The sequence below is a fragment of the Dicentrarchus labrax genome, unplaced genomic scaffold (genome assembly GCF_905237075.1).
Source record: "Dicentrarchus labrax unplaced genomic scaffold, dlabrax2021, whole genome shotgun sequence".
In the NCBI taxonomy this organism is placed as follows: domain Eukaryota; kingdom Metazoa; phylum Chordata; class Actinopteri; family Moronidae; genus Dicentrarchus; species Dicentrarchus labrax.
Genome location: NW_026136705.1, coordinates 12,214,208 through 12,229,749, shown reverse-complemented (window position 1 = coordinate 12,229,749; position 15,542 = coordinate 12,214,208). Strand labels below are relative to the sequence as shown.

The window sequence follows — 15,542 nt, the reverse complement described above, 5'->3', positions numbered from 1 at the left end:
GAATAATCTGAACTTTACACATGTACATGAGTCTTGATATAGAAACAGATTATCTTTTTCAATTTGAGAAAACCTTTATCTTGAAGGAGAATGTTGGGAAAAGAGCCTCTAACACTGAAATCAGAGCTCCAATCTTGTTGTCACAATGAGCTCCACTGACTTCTATCCCTGTGAGCAGTTGAATGGTGGAACAGACGTCTAATCTACAGACAAAATAGTGCTGCTGATGCTACATCTGTGAAGACAGTAAGAGTCATGTAGGTATACAGGTATCTGTAGGGCAGTTGTTTTTCTCTATTGAGGCAGCCACGTAGCTTAGCCTTAAATAAGATTCTATATCCCCTAAAAAACAGCTGAAACCTATAGGAAAAATCCTCATAGACACCTCAGGGATTCTAACCCGACTGAATGCTTGAGTAGAATGTGTGAGGCTCAAGTATAAGTTTGCTGCTACATAGATGGAACTTGACATTATCAATTATGGTCACACAGGAAGAGCTACATGACTCAATGACTCACAACACAGAGTATTTTATTTCATCAGGATCTCTGAACACTATTACCTAAAATAGGCATATTTCACCCACAGCTGCTTGACTGTTTGTGTTACCAAAGATCAAGTGGGAGTCCACTGTAACTGTAAAAAAGAAAAAGGATTTCTATAGTAGTTGGAATACCTAAGATATTTTATCTTTTAAAAGACTACATTTGAATTTAGGCTTTTATCATTAGGTTTTTAAACACAACACTTACAAAAACATGGAATGAGCTTCCCTACACAGTGTATCTCAGTGATCATACAACAACATTGTATTTCACACAATAAATTCAAGTATTAGTTCTGATGTTATGTAGCTTGTATCAAATGCAGGGCTCATCAACATGACTGTCATACTAACTACAAAATAGTAAAAACAAAAGCACTACAAACATTGTGTCTACATTCAAGCTAATTTTAAGTAAGAAAAAATGGCACATGAAAAAAGATTCAATTGAAGCTTTCTTGATTCAGAAAACACGTGGGAAAATGCACCTTCAAACACGAGCACAGGCTTCATCTCATTGATTGCATTTGAGAATGACGTACATTAAAGACTGAACATCCTGTTGTTGAGAATAGTGACGTTGCTCCAGTTGTTTTCAACAGGCCTTTTTTTAGGCTTGTGGATCATGTTCCTCAGCATGGAGGCTGCTGGCTGTGGTTGCCACGGGAACGCTATCAGAGGCTTCCTGGGCCTGCTGAGGGCTCCTCCTAGTGGAGACAGAGAGAGTTGAGGTTACACACTTCAATCAGAAATGACATGCTGAAATGCAACAAGAGTAAGTCTCACTTCATCTCGTTGGCCTCAGCTGCTTTCACTGCTTTGTATTTGTGTCTCTTTACAGTGTGAGCGATGAACCACACGACCAGGATGATCAGGACACACCCGAGCAACGCGCCAATCACTGCACCAGCAATCACTCCATCTCCCACATCTATATGAATGAATGAATGAATTAATGAATGAGTGAAACTGAGAACTAATCCTTTTTTAGTATTTTCTTTTGCAGTACATTTCTGTAGCCTATATATTCTCAAGAAAATAAACATACCATGAGTCAGCTCTATAGTGCAGACTGAAGATCCCACTGCATTTGTAGCTTCGCACTGGTACTCCCCAAACTGAAACTCAGATATGTTCCTGATTTCCAGTATTCCAGTTGTGGTAGCTGAGGAAACAAGAGTGCACGTGTTCATAAAACGATGACTGTTAACAAGTTGATCCCAAACACAACACATACAGTACTCACTTCTTCCCAGTACAGGCATCCTGGTCTTAGCCTGATCCAGTCTGGTCCATGTGTATGTCGGGGTCGGGCTCCCATGCTCGCTGTGGCAGGTCAGAGTGACCAGGTGGCCCGATTCCACATCACCATGGACAGAGCAATAAGGAGTAGAGGGCCTCTCTGATGGACCACAAGGAGGATGTGTAAGTGTATTGGATGTTTTTACATTTACTTCACTAAATCTACTTGACTGAATGAAACACAATTTATTAGTTCAATCAGTAGAAACCATTGATATTTTTCATACAGTTTCAATATGTATGGTGTTTTTAATTACAATATTTGATGATTCTTCTTTGGAATATACTGTATTATATACAGTATTAAGCATTTTACATTGCACAGTTGCTAACTGCAAAGACGGTGGTAAAGAAAGACCTCAGATCTACCTGAAGTAAAAGTACCGTTACACAATTTAAAAATACACCACTACAAGTAAAAGTTCTACATGAGTAAAAGTACAAAGAATATTATCATCATAAAGAATATTATCATCATAATGTTCTTAAAGTATCAAAAGTAAAAGTACTCATTCTCCAATTATTTTCTATGACATTATGAACTCACACTGACACTCAACTTGTACACAGCATATACAGTTCAGTACTTTAGTCCAGCAGTTCCCCACCTAGGGTTTGGGCCCCCTTTAAGGGGTCATAAGATAAGTCTGGGGGTCATGACATAATTAATTTGGAAATTAAAGAGGAAAAAAAGTTCTGCTTCACACGTTTATATTCACCTTTTGGACTTTTCTCTTTTTTTCTAGACTTTTTGGATGATTGTATACCACTCTGGGCATCAAATAATTATTTAAATGACGCCACCTGAAAAGTTCAAAGGGGAAATGGCTGCTTAGTGAAACTGATAACAACTCATGGACATCTAACAGGGTCACTAGCCAAAATGGATGGAGATCACTGGTTTGATGCATTGTATTTCATAAGCTTATTATACGTAATGTCTTTATCTGAAAAGAAACTATGTCTATAAGATAAATCTTGTGGAGTAAAAAGTACAATATTTCCTATGAAATGTAAGTATAACATAGCATACAATAGTCTATACTGAAGATTTGCTTATGTTATCCTGTATATTGATTACAATTCAACAGTTTCTACTCAACAATTTGATTAATCAAAGACTAAATCAATGGTGTTGTTTATACTGCCAGCTGATCATTATTTATGTTTATTTGCACAGTACAGTATAGTACACTGTATGGTACAGTGCTCCCTAGTTGTGATCTCATCCTTACTGTATATTTTATACCTTGTAATCATTTGGGGTTTTCAGTATATTGATTGTACATAACTTACTATTTTTACATATATTGTGTTTTCACAATAGGGGTAAGGCTTATTTGTAATTTATGATAGACTGCTCACTCAAATATTATCATAATTATATGTAACATGAAAATCATCTTTGATCCCATGATAATCAGCATGAGAACAGCCATACATATTCATGCAGCACTTAAGGATGCATCACATTCAACATGTAGAAACTGTCCTGCAAACATTTTCATAAAGGCTGAGGTTATGAAATACAAGGCGTGTGCTTAGTATGCAGCAGATGCTGATATATATTCTGTATGCAGTACAAGGATGCTGTCATAGTCCTACTCTAATTTCCAACACTGACAATGAGGAGACTGCTGCAGTAACCATGGAAACTACTGAGGCCTGCAAGGCTGTCCCTGGTAACTCGGTGAATGAGAGGATTCAAACTGAATGTGATTCCCTAATCACACTATCTAGGGCCACTATTTTAATAGATGTGTTAATGCTACAACACTCATAACAGATACAGTAGTCTCAGATAGGAAAGAGCACTGAAATATCTCATTGAAATCAAATTACTCTTGCTTTGGGTGCAGTTCTATGTAGGATTTCATGTTAAGAATACTCAGGTGAAACTGAAAGAATAGCTCACTGAGACCTGACTAATGCAGTCCTACTTTCACATGAAAAATATTCAGAGAAAAGACAAGTGAGGAAAGGAGAATAATTATTATGGGAACAAAACTGCGACTCTAAGACCAGAAACTTCCAAGAGGCGGACAGTGTACTTTGGCTCTCCCTTTTCAGGTAGCCACACCCTTATGAGCGGGAAAATAATGGCCTAAGCACCGACACAAGGTTGAGATTAGATCTGTTTCACACAGAAACAGCACCTTGTGCTGTCAGACTCCACCAAGGACCAGGTGTGAAGGCTAGTTTTAAACCAACATCAAAGCATCATGCTCACAAGGAAATAATCAACTACTCTGATACTGCTAATGGGTGTGGTCCAGTAGTATGAACTCCATTACACACCCGTTGTACACCCTCACAGTGTATTTTGCCCGTTTAGACTGCTTCCCAGGACTAGATGTGTACAGATCATTATTGATTGGTATAAAAATAATATACTTTTTTACTCTTTACTTATTTAGTTGAATACATTTATTTCTACTTGATGTAACTATAGACCTCTTGCTTTTCAAAGTAACTAACCATTATTTTACATCCTCTGGAGTTATTAAAAACTTACCAAGAACATTCACGATGATACTGGCCTGAGACTTTCCATCCACATCAGGAAAGTTATGAACCTCACAAGTGTAGACTCCGGCATCTGATGACTGCATGTTGCTTATTATTATTGAGGCGTTTTTGGTCGTGGCGGGTGAAGAGGGAGCCTGAAGTCTGCCTTCGTAAGCTTTTACAATGACGTCTTTTCCTGATTGATAATAATACACCTGGAAGCAAGTTGCAACAAGTTAAATTATCCGACAAAATTTATTCAGAGTACGATGTTATCTCAGAAACATTTTATTCTGTTTTCTACCATGTATACATCTTTAAAGGCATTTTCTTTGACCATTTCCAGAAAGCAGATTTGTCACTTGCAATAAAAAAAACTGTACAAAATGACTTTTGGTGTAATTACATCCAGCGAATGGTACCAGTTTATTCAAAATGTAAACATTAGTAAACATTAGTCGTCCTGTTAAATTCATTTAAAACTCTGAATAATAATCATAATCGTTACCCAGGCATTCAGAATGCTGTTTCTTATTAAATCTGCTTTTATCTGATTCCTCAATCACAGGCTTTGTTGACTCTGCGAGGCGTGTCCCCTACCAGTTAGGCGGCAAAAACAGGAGCGAACCTGTGTGTGTTTTTGATGAATGTCCGAGCTTTGTAATGAAGTTGACTTTTCTATGAGTAATTTCATACACGAGCAACTTTGAATATCTTTTGAAATGTTGAGTTCTTTCATACATTTCACCCAGTGTGAATCCAACTGGTGTTGCATTTCAATAATGAAGTTAAAACATGCCTTGTTTTTGTAAAGAGCAGTAACTTTGTCCTGCATTTGCAAACTTAAAAGAAATATGTAATGTTTTTACAATACCACTCAAAGAAATATTCACATCTTTCAAATTTTTTACCAACCACAGATCACATCACAAGTCACTACGCCTGATGTTATAATATAGAACATTCTTCCACCCAAGTTTGTAATATTACACATTTTAGGCACACTTGAAAACATTAAAAGTGCCTCATTTGGTGCAAAGCTCTGGTCTGAGCCGCAGTGTGTGTGTGTCTACCTGCTGTGGCGTTATGGAGGACTTTGAATAAAAGTCCCACTGGATGGTGAGACCAGTGGTCGGCTGAGAAGTCTGAAACATACACTGGAGTTGGACACTTCCACCCAGTGTAACGTTGACATATTTCTGTGGAGTGCTGACTGTGATCAGTTCGACACATCCTACAAAACAACAAGTTTATCAGTTTCAAGTAAGTTTAATACAAAACCAATTTTTTTTTTACTAAAAGCACTGTGTGACCAATATGTACCAACATATTAAGAAAAAATCCAAACACTGAATTATAAGAAGAAGAAGTAGAAATATAGTTACCAATTATGCTTATAAGCACCAACAAGCACAGCGTGGAGCACATCTTCACAGAGTACAATCACAGAGCTTCTTAAGAACTAAACTTTCCACAGTCTCCTCCAACACTGACTCCTGCAAGCAGCACTGGAAATGAGGACAAAAACGTTACAGTATCATAGGCAAGGTTACATTATGCTTGGTAATGAAATGACTGATACTGCACATGTTGATAACACAATGTTTGCATATCCATGTTTGCCAGACTGGGTGTGTAGTTTTTCAAAAACGAACTGATTTAACTGTTGAGTGTGTTTGTTTGTGTGTGTGTGTCTGTGTGTGTGTGTGCGTGTGTGTAAACGAACTCACCTGTTCATATATGTATGAAATAAATAAGAACAGTGTGCATTTTAATTGAAGTAACAGCCAGTACAGCCTGTTGTGTTTGAGATTCTTGACTTTATATGGCAGGTTAGGACCACAGTGTGTTGTGACACTGATGGTTAATTCATTTTTCAATACTTTGGCAGGAGTTTCACTACAGCTCATCACTCCATCCTCCTTGTCTTGTAAGTCATTCTGGGTCAGGGCTTCTGGCGACGGAATTAATGTAATTTAATCTCCACCTGGCCTTTATCGCTCACCCCAAGGAAGTGTAAGCCAAAGCACTGCAACATGCCGCTTATCACTGGGGAGTTCACTCCCTGGTGCTACGTACTTAATAAAGGCAAGTTTCACCTTTGTCGTTTTCACTCACACAGTGTAGAGCACAATGCTGGCGGAGAGAGGGACAGTGAATCACACATGATTAATTGTCTATAATTACCAGAAGCTGACGTAAGTGATTAACAATGTGAAAAATGTTGATCAGGGGTGACTGGAGGGGTGAAGGAGGGAGGCAGTGGATAATGTGGGAAGTCGGGGGAGGCATGTAGAGCTCATTATCCAGAAGACACTCGTGATAGGTTGGAAAGTAAGACGATCTCAGTGTCTCAAGACTTTTGTCTGAACAGAACAACATGTGTTGGTGGCTTGGGCAGAACTGTACAGTGCCACAACAAGGACCAGTCTTTAAATAAATGAAATCAACAGCATGACTCATGACCACCTCATCAGAATCCGAGACTGAGGAACATTTCTGAAGAGTTAAGTTGCCAGCGTGAGTAAATAAGCCATAAGAGGGGGATGAATGAATGTTGCATTTTATTATGATTCAATATTGTTGGAAAACCAAGAGCAATGAATCAAATGATAAATAATGCACACATTGGGTTACATTTGGGAAATGCTGATTACCGCAAAGTTGTTAATAATATCAAGAATATATAATAAATGCTGCATTTTATATCAGATATATCACATACTTTAAAAAAAAAGATTTACAAAAATGAAATAGTCTGCCATATTGAACACATCATGTTTATAAAATCTTTAAAAAAAAATGTATGTAAAAAAAGTGTACTTTCTGGGAATGAATGTGATGTCTCTTTGCAAAGATCAGCCACTTTTTTTTTTGACATTTTCAGTTTTATTTTTCCCCCATTAGTGGTGTATAAACTGCTTGTGTATAGTCACATTAAACAATTATACCAAAATAGAAAATGATCATCCCCAAAAATCAGTGTATTTGGGACAGTTAACAACACGGTGCTTTGAGCTAACTGCATGTTCATAGTGACAATGTTAACATGCTGATGTTTACCAATTGTAATGTTTACCATGTTCAGCATCTTAGATTAGCATAGTGGCATGCTAATATTTGCCAATTAGCATGAAATACAAAGTACAACTGAGGCTGATGGGAATGTGACTGAAGTATTGGATGAACTGAAAATTGAAACTTTGACTTGCTGGTGGTGCTCGAGGAAAAGTCAGGGGATTACTAGAGTCATTAAGATAGATCCTCTGGGTATCGTGTACAAAAGCTCCTGGCAATGTAGATCGAAGACTTGTTGAATTAGTACAGCCTGGTGTGACAGACCGACCAATACAGAACCATCCGGACAGCCCTGTCGCTAGCATGGCTGAAAGGGTTGCTTTGAATTTCTATGACAAATCATTTATAAGTTTTACAGTAGATTGTAGACATTGTCTGATTGATTCCCCTCCTAAATACTACACGTCTTCTTAAATACGATCACATTACTGACTCTTCAGTTACTACTTTAAATGTTAGTGGAGGGCCGAATCCGTCCCCCAGCATGCACAGACCTAGAGAGCTGTCTCACACTGTGAAAAGAAGGTTTGTTTTCTGGGCCTGGAACTGGGGCCTACTCAAACCTCCAACAGGTTTCAGTGTAATACCTCCACACAGACTTATTCATCCACCCACGACAACCAGTGTTTCCCTGTCAGCAGACTGCGAGGAGGTGTGAGTCAGAGCTTTGGCTCAGAAAGAGCGAGTACACATTTGAGGTGTGGTGTTTTCTTTTCCTTTATGACAGACCTGTCTGAGGATGGCTTTTACGTTACAACAAGAACATGTAATCGAGTATTTTTTTTTTATTGATTATTTTAGTAGTGTATTTATTTACTTTATTTGGTAGCATCATGGTTTGGTTGAGATGCTGCTGTTGCTATTAAGGAAGGCAGAGATGCAGTTCAGAAGACGGCCAGCAGATGACAGGCCAGGCTTTTAGATGTAGAGCGTTTCTGTGTATGTGTTTGTGTTTGAGTAAACATGTGTGTGTGTGTGTGTGTGTGTGTGTGTGTGTGTGTGTGTGTGTGTGTGTGTGTGTGTGTGTGTGTGTGCTGAAGGGTGCAGGGAGCACCAGGCAGCCATTGGCAACAGAGCCAAGAGCGCCACACTCTGGCCTCACTCCTCCTCCTCACCCTCCTCTCCTGCTCTCACGGAAGAAAAAATATATATATAGGCCAGACATTTAGCATGACTTCACTTATTGTTCCTACATGACCCAAGCAACCACTCATAAAAACAGTGATGGTACAAAACCAAATCATATGCGAGAACAAGAACACACTAGCACAAACATCATCTGACTCGCACAGAAGAAAAGCTCTCCTTTGCATTGCTTTTTTTTCTTTATGGCACTAAAGGCCAAACACAGTGACACTGACCTATCCTCTCACAATGCAAACATGCTCTCACAACTTTCACAAAGATTGACACAATTGTGCAAATAGACCCAAAAACAACAACAACAAAAAGTTGGACATGCAGTCAGTCAACATCTCCTCATACTTTTGTCATCTCTGAAACACAGTCTGTTATTGGAGAAGGTGACCTATAATGGCTTTTAAGTTTAATTGACAGCCCGTCAGTGTTAAATTTATGCAATAACTTTCATAAAGGGCTGGCTGTGAAAAAGGAGCAAGCACACAGTTGACCCTTATTGGCATAGAGAAACATTATGCTCCCCTACAACACATTATGTTCCCATATCCACGTTGTCTAATGGCATTTTTGATCATCTAAAATCTGTCCTTCAGTGACTAACTTCCATCCAGGGAAAATGCCAAAATAAATTGAGGCTGTTGAGATTTGCCAGAAAAGTACAATTTTATGTGTTTGACTTGTGATCTTAGCTAAATTTAACTGAAAGATTTGAGGAGGTTTGTGTTTTTCACACAGCATACCAAACTAATGTCTTACAGCGATTCTCACAGTGCTCTCTCTATGTCTAATATGAAATACTGGAGTGAGATTTTAGTCTTAAAATGAATGTGCTGATTAATATTCATGACCTAACGCAAATATTGGAGGGCAATGATGAGCTCAAACACACCCAGTGTTAGCCTCACAGTATCAGTTCATTGTGAAAATGGACTTTGACACAGATGGCATGTGTAGTTACATTCATCATACAATATGCAGTGTTTACACTTTCTCTGGCCACATATATGTAACTATAATCTCACCTTTAACCACTCCACCACCACCACCCTTTCTGCCTTCTTGCCATACCCTAAGATTTTCTAAATGATGCACCCGGGGGATTTAGTGGTTTAGCCGTGGTCACATAGCATAAAAGAGATGTGTCTTAATATTTTATTAGACACATTATGTTTCCACTCTTCTTCATCTCTTCACTCTCTTTTCAACCCGCAAACAAGAACTCCATGGCAACACGGATGAACATCCTGTAAAAGGAAAATGGATGGACACACCGCGCTACAGGAGGAGGAGGAAGCATGCTTGACATTTCATCATGTCAAAGAGGCTTTGAGAATTTGTGATTCTTGTTTAGGGCAAACCAATAACAGGTTTAACTGTTTGTTGGCTGAATAATTGATGATTTTAGTGGACATTATCTGTCCAGCCGATCCAAGAAGAAATCAGTTACAGTAAATCCCCTCGAAACTGTTTATCTTCTCCCTGATCAGTAGCACCGCTGTGTTGTAAAGTCGACAGTGATGTATGTTAGTGAAAGGTCCAGTGTGTAAAATGTAATGGCATCAGCAGTGGTGTAGTTGCAGATTGCAACTCCGTCACTTCCCCCTCCCAAAAAAGTTAATGCGCCAATCAAGAGCCAGTGTTTAGTTTGTCCCTTCTGCGCTATTGTAGAAACATGGCAGGTCAACATGGTGGACTCCATGCACGCCGACCCTTGGCATCTGCACATAGAAACAAGGTCTAAGGTAACAAAACACAGAAACTACATTCTGGTGATTATACACTGTAAAGAAAACATACTTATGAATATTATATTTAATGATATGTAAAGTCCTACAAAGCATTTCATCAATGTTTCACTTATATGGGTTCATTCACATTGTTACAATAAAACATGTCAACTACTGTCCTCAATACACTGATTTTTGCTTAAAATAATAATGATGATAATAATAATAATAATAATAATAATAATAATAATAATAATAATAATAATAATAATAAACATCAATAATGCTGAGGTTTTTGTGTTACAGTCATGATTGCTATGGTCATACAGTACTTAAAATCAGTCCCGTATTTCAATGTTCGAAATATCCCATAAAGGCTGCAGGTCAACTTTAATGCATTGGTTAGAATCTGTAAAGACAGATTATTAAAAACACGTAGGTGGCAGAAAGCACAAGCAAGCATTCAAGGTACAAAGCCAAAGCATGCTTTTTGACCACTTTCGGGGGTTTTTTTCCCCAAAGAGGAACAGCCATCAATTTCTGACCCATGTTAATGGACCCTTTCAATATTTTATGTTTTTATATGGAGTGCTGACAATAGAACACAGAAATGGAAGGCAGGCACATTTTGCTGAGCTACTTCACTGGCTCTGTATCCATCTTCTCAACAGAGCCATGCACTCCAGTGCAGAAAAAGCCAGTACACAGAAAGAAAAATGAAAATACAGGCAAATTCAGTAACAACAAACCTGCCAAAGCTGTACGTTTTATATTTTATCTAAACATAAGTTTTGACATAAAGCAGTAGTATTTGTACATATTCTTGTCTTGTTGTCGTTTGCCAAAGGCCGCTTACAGTACTTTCTGGTGAGCGGGTTTAATTTGATTTTGATTTAATGGTTGATCTCGGCTCATCCTTGCATGTGTGACATATTATTTATATACCTCAGGTCCTCTCAAGGTGAACTCTCTCAGCAGCGTAATCAACTGTCGAAGTGCTTGGTAGTGGCGACTGAGAGTAAATTAAAAGAAATCAATTAGATGAGACAAACCTGTGCATTAAATCTGCCTTGTATCTGAAGGCTGACATGCCAGGAGAGGATCACTACACAGGTCACAGCTACTAGAGGAGGTGATGACACACACACGGCAACAAAAACAAAAGAGATTGGACACAATGTGCTTAAACACAGCAATGATTCAAACAGATATGCTCTGTGAAAGTTCAACACACTTCTGGGCGTAATGACTGACGCAAAGATATTGCATCCAAGTGGGGCTGGATTGTAGAGTGGTTTTAAAAATAATAATTAAAAAAAGCATCCGTGGACGACATAAGCTCAGACACTTACGGCAAATAGAAGTCAATCTAGTTCATCTCCTAACTTTCTGCTAGTATCTGTTTTAATGATACATGATCTATGCAGAAGCATTGCAGTGTGTCTTTCAGGTGTTCCAGATGAATAAACTACAGCTCCCTTACTGTGTCTCTATTGGTGATGTTGTTGCAGTAAACTCATATTCCAAACCAGCTGCTTTACCACAACTTGTAATGATCTCCGCATACATTAGTGGCATTGATTCTATCCCCTGAAGGTTCCCTGGTTATCTATTAGGCGTTTGTCATTCCTTGGAATCAATATTTGACCTCATGCCTCCAAATCAGTCTTGTTAATATGTGTTGATTCTGGTAATAACAGAGCTCTACAAAGCTTCAGAAGAAGAGTACTTGTACTTGCTCATCAATTGTCTGACAATGGCGATTGTTGAATAACAACCTAGCGAGCTATTGTATAGTTCTTGAAATAAAACCATTCAGTGTTATCCATCTTACTTAGTGCTATTGTGTCCTTTCCACGTGAAAAGATATTTGTCACAAATTACCATTTCTTATATTGTTAAACCTGCTATGAGGAGTTTTTAACTGGTTATGAAACAGTCTCACTTTAATACTGAGGCCTCTATATGACCTTAATAAACACATGAGAGATATCAGCAAGAAGACTGGTTATTTCTATATAGTTAATCTTAATGCCTGCCACCTGGTCAGATTCCACTGTCCACTTTCGGCCCCTGTGGACAGAAACGGTGTGCGAAAGAATCAACAAAATATTAAAAGTCCTTTGTAGGGGATTTAAAGGTGTTACATTTAGATATGTAGAAATATATAACCATCATAGGTATGTTTTGAGTGTATAATCACCTGAAAATAAGAATTATTTTATCTACAGAGGAAGCGGGTGTTCTTCCACAGAGTCCATCATGTTGAACCGCCATGGTACTACAGTAGCCCAGGCAACCAAACCCTGGCTCTAGATAGAGCCTTTCACATTTTTTGCAAGTTTCGCCGGCCACCATAGATTCTCCAATTTGCTTAGAAGTCTGAGCTGTATTCAAATGGCTTTCATTTCCAACTTCACCGCTAGATACCACTGAATCCTACACATTGGTCCTTTAAGTATCAGAATTTCAACTATCTACATATATATTTTAAAAAGAATTCTTAAAACTCCATGGGTCTGACTCAATGATGTATCAATCTGGATAATATACGTTGTATTTTAAAACAATAATCTGTGGAAAAACATCTTAGGTGACATGTTGGGACTGCTGTGTGAAGTACATTGGTGCATACAATGTACTGTATATTGGGAAACCTAAAGAATGATTCTTTAACTGTGCTGCTGCATGCCTTTTCTTGCCCCTATGCATTATTTATAGTAAAACAGCTATGTCTCAAAAAAGAACTCATATGGAGCAGAAAAAAGGGGGAAATGGGTAAAAACAAGAAGTAGGCTGTAGCTATTATTTTAATGGTTGCTAGGTGGCTTCTTTGCATGTTTGAGGTTAGGCCTACAGCTGCTATCCAAATTGGTAGCATAACAAAAAAAATGTATTTTTTCTACCAAGGCAAACCAGAAAAATAAATATGAGAATTTTAGTGTAATAAATGTGTAGATCATTGTGTTTGTGAATGAGCTTATCTTCGAAAGCTTGTTAAACCCCCTCTTTGATATTTTCCTATTTAGATTGTTCATTCGTGTTTGATCTGGCACAAGACAAAAACTACATTCTACAAATGAAAGTTATCTATAGCAACAATTTTATTTGGTATTTTGAGTTAAATCAAATTTGAAAGGAGTGCTGTCTGGGAATTCCTCCTAATACATCTTTTCATTTTTCATTTGCACCAAATGTTGTTTGGTGTCCATTCCTTGTCTACGTTTAATAAAACAGGCAGAACCATTCATGAGGCTTCAATAGGTCTTTTTCCCAGAAGACATTTGGACATGTCACAGTAGGATGTAGAAATAAGAAAATAATGATGGCTGGATTCCATTTAGCTGCTTCAGTTTCAGGGTCATTCTATTGTGCGTGCTGGCTCACTGTCACGCTGTCATGGCTTACTAGGACACTTGAACAGAACAGCCATCATTATTATTGTTATACTTGTGTTTCCTACTATGAAAGTCAAAATGTCTGCCTCAGATTATTAATTTTCTCTGTCAGTGTGACATCACACTGAAGAGCAGCTCTGACTGGCTTGTTCAAATACTGATATTTCATTACACAAAAACATGTGAAACAATACCAGCAAAATCAAGAAAGTGAGTAGAAAAATCTAATTTCAAATTGCTGAAATGTCATTAATTCCAATATATTTTCTGATGTGAGAACATAAGCAATGACTCAAGAACTATTCAATGGATAGCCTTGAAAGTTTGTACAGACATTTACAGCGCCCAGACGATGAATCCTCTGGCTTTTCCTCCAACGCCATTTGCAGGTAAAAGTTTCACTTATCCTGTTAGATATCTCAGTATCTACTAGATGGATTGGCCCAACATTTTGTACATTCACCGTTCCCAGAAGATGTACTCTGGTGGTTTTGGTGATCATCAAAACTATTGTATTGAATCAATCGGAATTTTAACTACCTTTAAATACATTTTTGTGAGTCAGGATTTCTAGGGCAACAGGCTAGGTAATATATATTCAATTTTATCTCTCATGCCTTGGATTGTGTCATGAAGTAATATTTCCACATTCTAAGTGGCTATTAGAAAACTAATTTGAACTTTGTACTGTAATAACAGAGGTAAATTATGATCCCGATTCCTTTCCCAAATCTGCATTCTCATAATGTGTAGAATAAGCTCTCACGTCCTCTTTTCTTTTTATACTGTAAATCCTAAATGTTGTGTATGTGTCACTTGTATGCATGTATACCATTTACACATGATGCTCCAGGTCCTGCTCCTGATGACACTGAAGTATTAGTGTCTGGGGATGTCACTGCTTAAAAAATCATTAATGAAGGTTGAGACTGATGACTATTTGAAGCCATAAATGCACGATTAACAACACGCTCTGGTGTACGTTGAATTTGTCATATAGAGTCAGAGCATTCAACCATTTTCTGAACTCCTCTTCCTGTTAAGGGCTGCTGACACATTCACACAACAGGCAATTTAGAGTCTCCAGGGGACCTAACCTGTGTGTCTTTAGACTGTGGGAGAAAACAGGAGCACCCACACAGACATGGGGTGAACATGTAAACTCTGAGCAAAGGCCCCTGCCATGCATATATAATCCATATTCAGTACAGGAGAGTATATGAAAGATAAGATTTCATTGGAGATTTTTTTAAACCATAGATTGTGCTTTTAATCAGGTTGTAGCTTCACCAGGAACTCAAAAGTGGGGGGCAGAGGTTGCACCTAAAGGCCCCCAAACCACCTCTGCTGTGAATCTATAAAATCAATGAGCTGATTTGGACAGCAATACATTGTTTCCTAATGCTCAGAGGCATACGGGGAACATAATATTTCAGATGTCTCACTGGATCATTACTGTTCTCTGTGCTCCAGGTGCAGTCACATTTGGGGGCCGTTCTCTTCACCTTCACCCCCAAAACATTTGCTGTAGCCCAGAGTGGATCCAAATAGGAAAAAAATAAAAATCCAAATGTGCTACCATATATAGCGCCGTGTACTCGACCAGAGGACAAACAGTCTCAGCAAAGAGTTTTTAACTGCATTTGTCCTTAATTAATTATCAAGAGCTTTGTAGATGCAGAACTCAAACTGCCCCGGACCGGCCACAAATCTACTTAATCCAACCTGCACTACAGTATACCTCTTTCAATCATGTTATATTTGCCAACAATGTAAAAAAACAAAACACTATTTAATAGTTCCTGACTTGAAAAGGGGGCAAATATAACACTTGTCAGCAGGAG

General features: G+C 38.2%; 1 protein-coding gene across 1 annotated transcript; it reads right to left on the bottom strand.

Annotated features, from left to right (window-relative positions):
* Positions 1–515: 515 nt before the first annotated feature.
* On the bottom strand, positions 516–5,894 carry LOC127364069 (V-set and immunoglobulin domain-containing protein 1-like). The gene is made up of 7 exons (XM_051401215.1): positions 5,741–5,894; positions 5,429–5,589; positions 4,363–4,570; positions 1,792–1,947; positions 1,594–1,710; positions 1,332–1,476; positions 516–1,252 (listed from the first exon to the last, which is right to left on the bottom strand). Exons 1-7 carry the CDS (start codon positions 5,781–5,783, stop codon positions 1,156–1,158), a joined length of 927 nt encoding a protein of 308 aa, XP_051257175.1. The 5' UTR covers positions 5,784–5,894; the 3' UTR covers positions 516–1,155.
* Between the last annotated feature and the right edge of the window lie 9,648 nt (positions 5,895–15,542).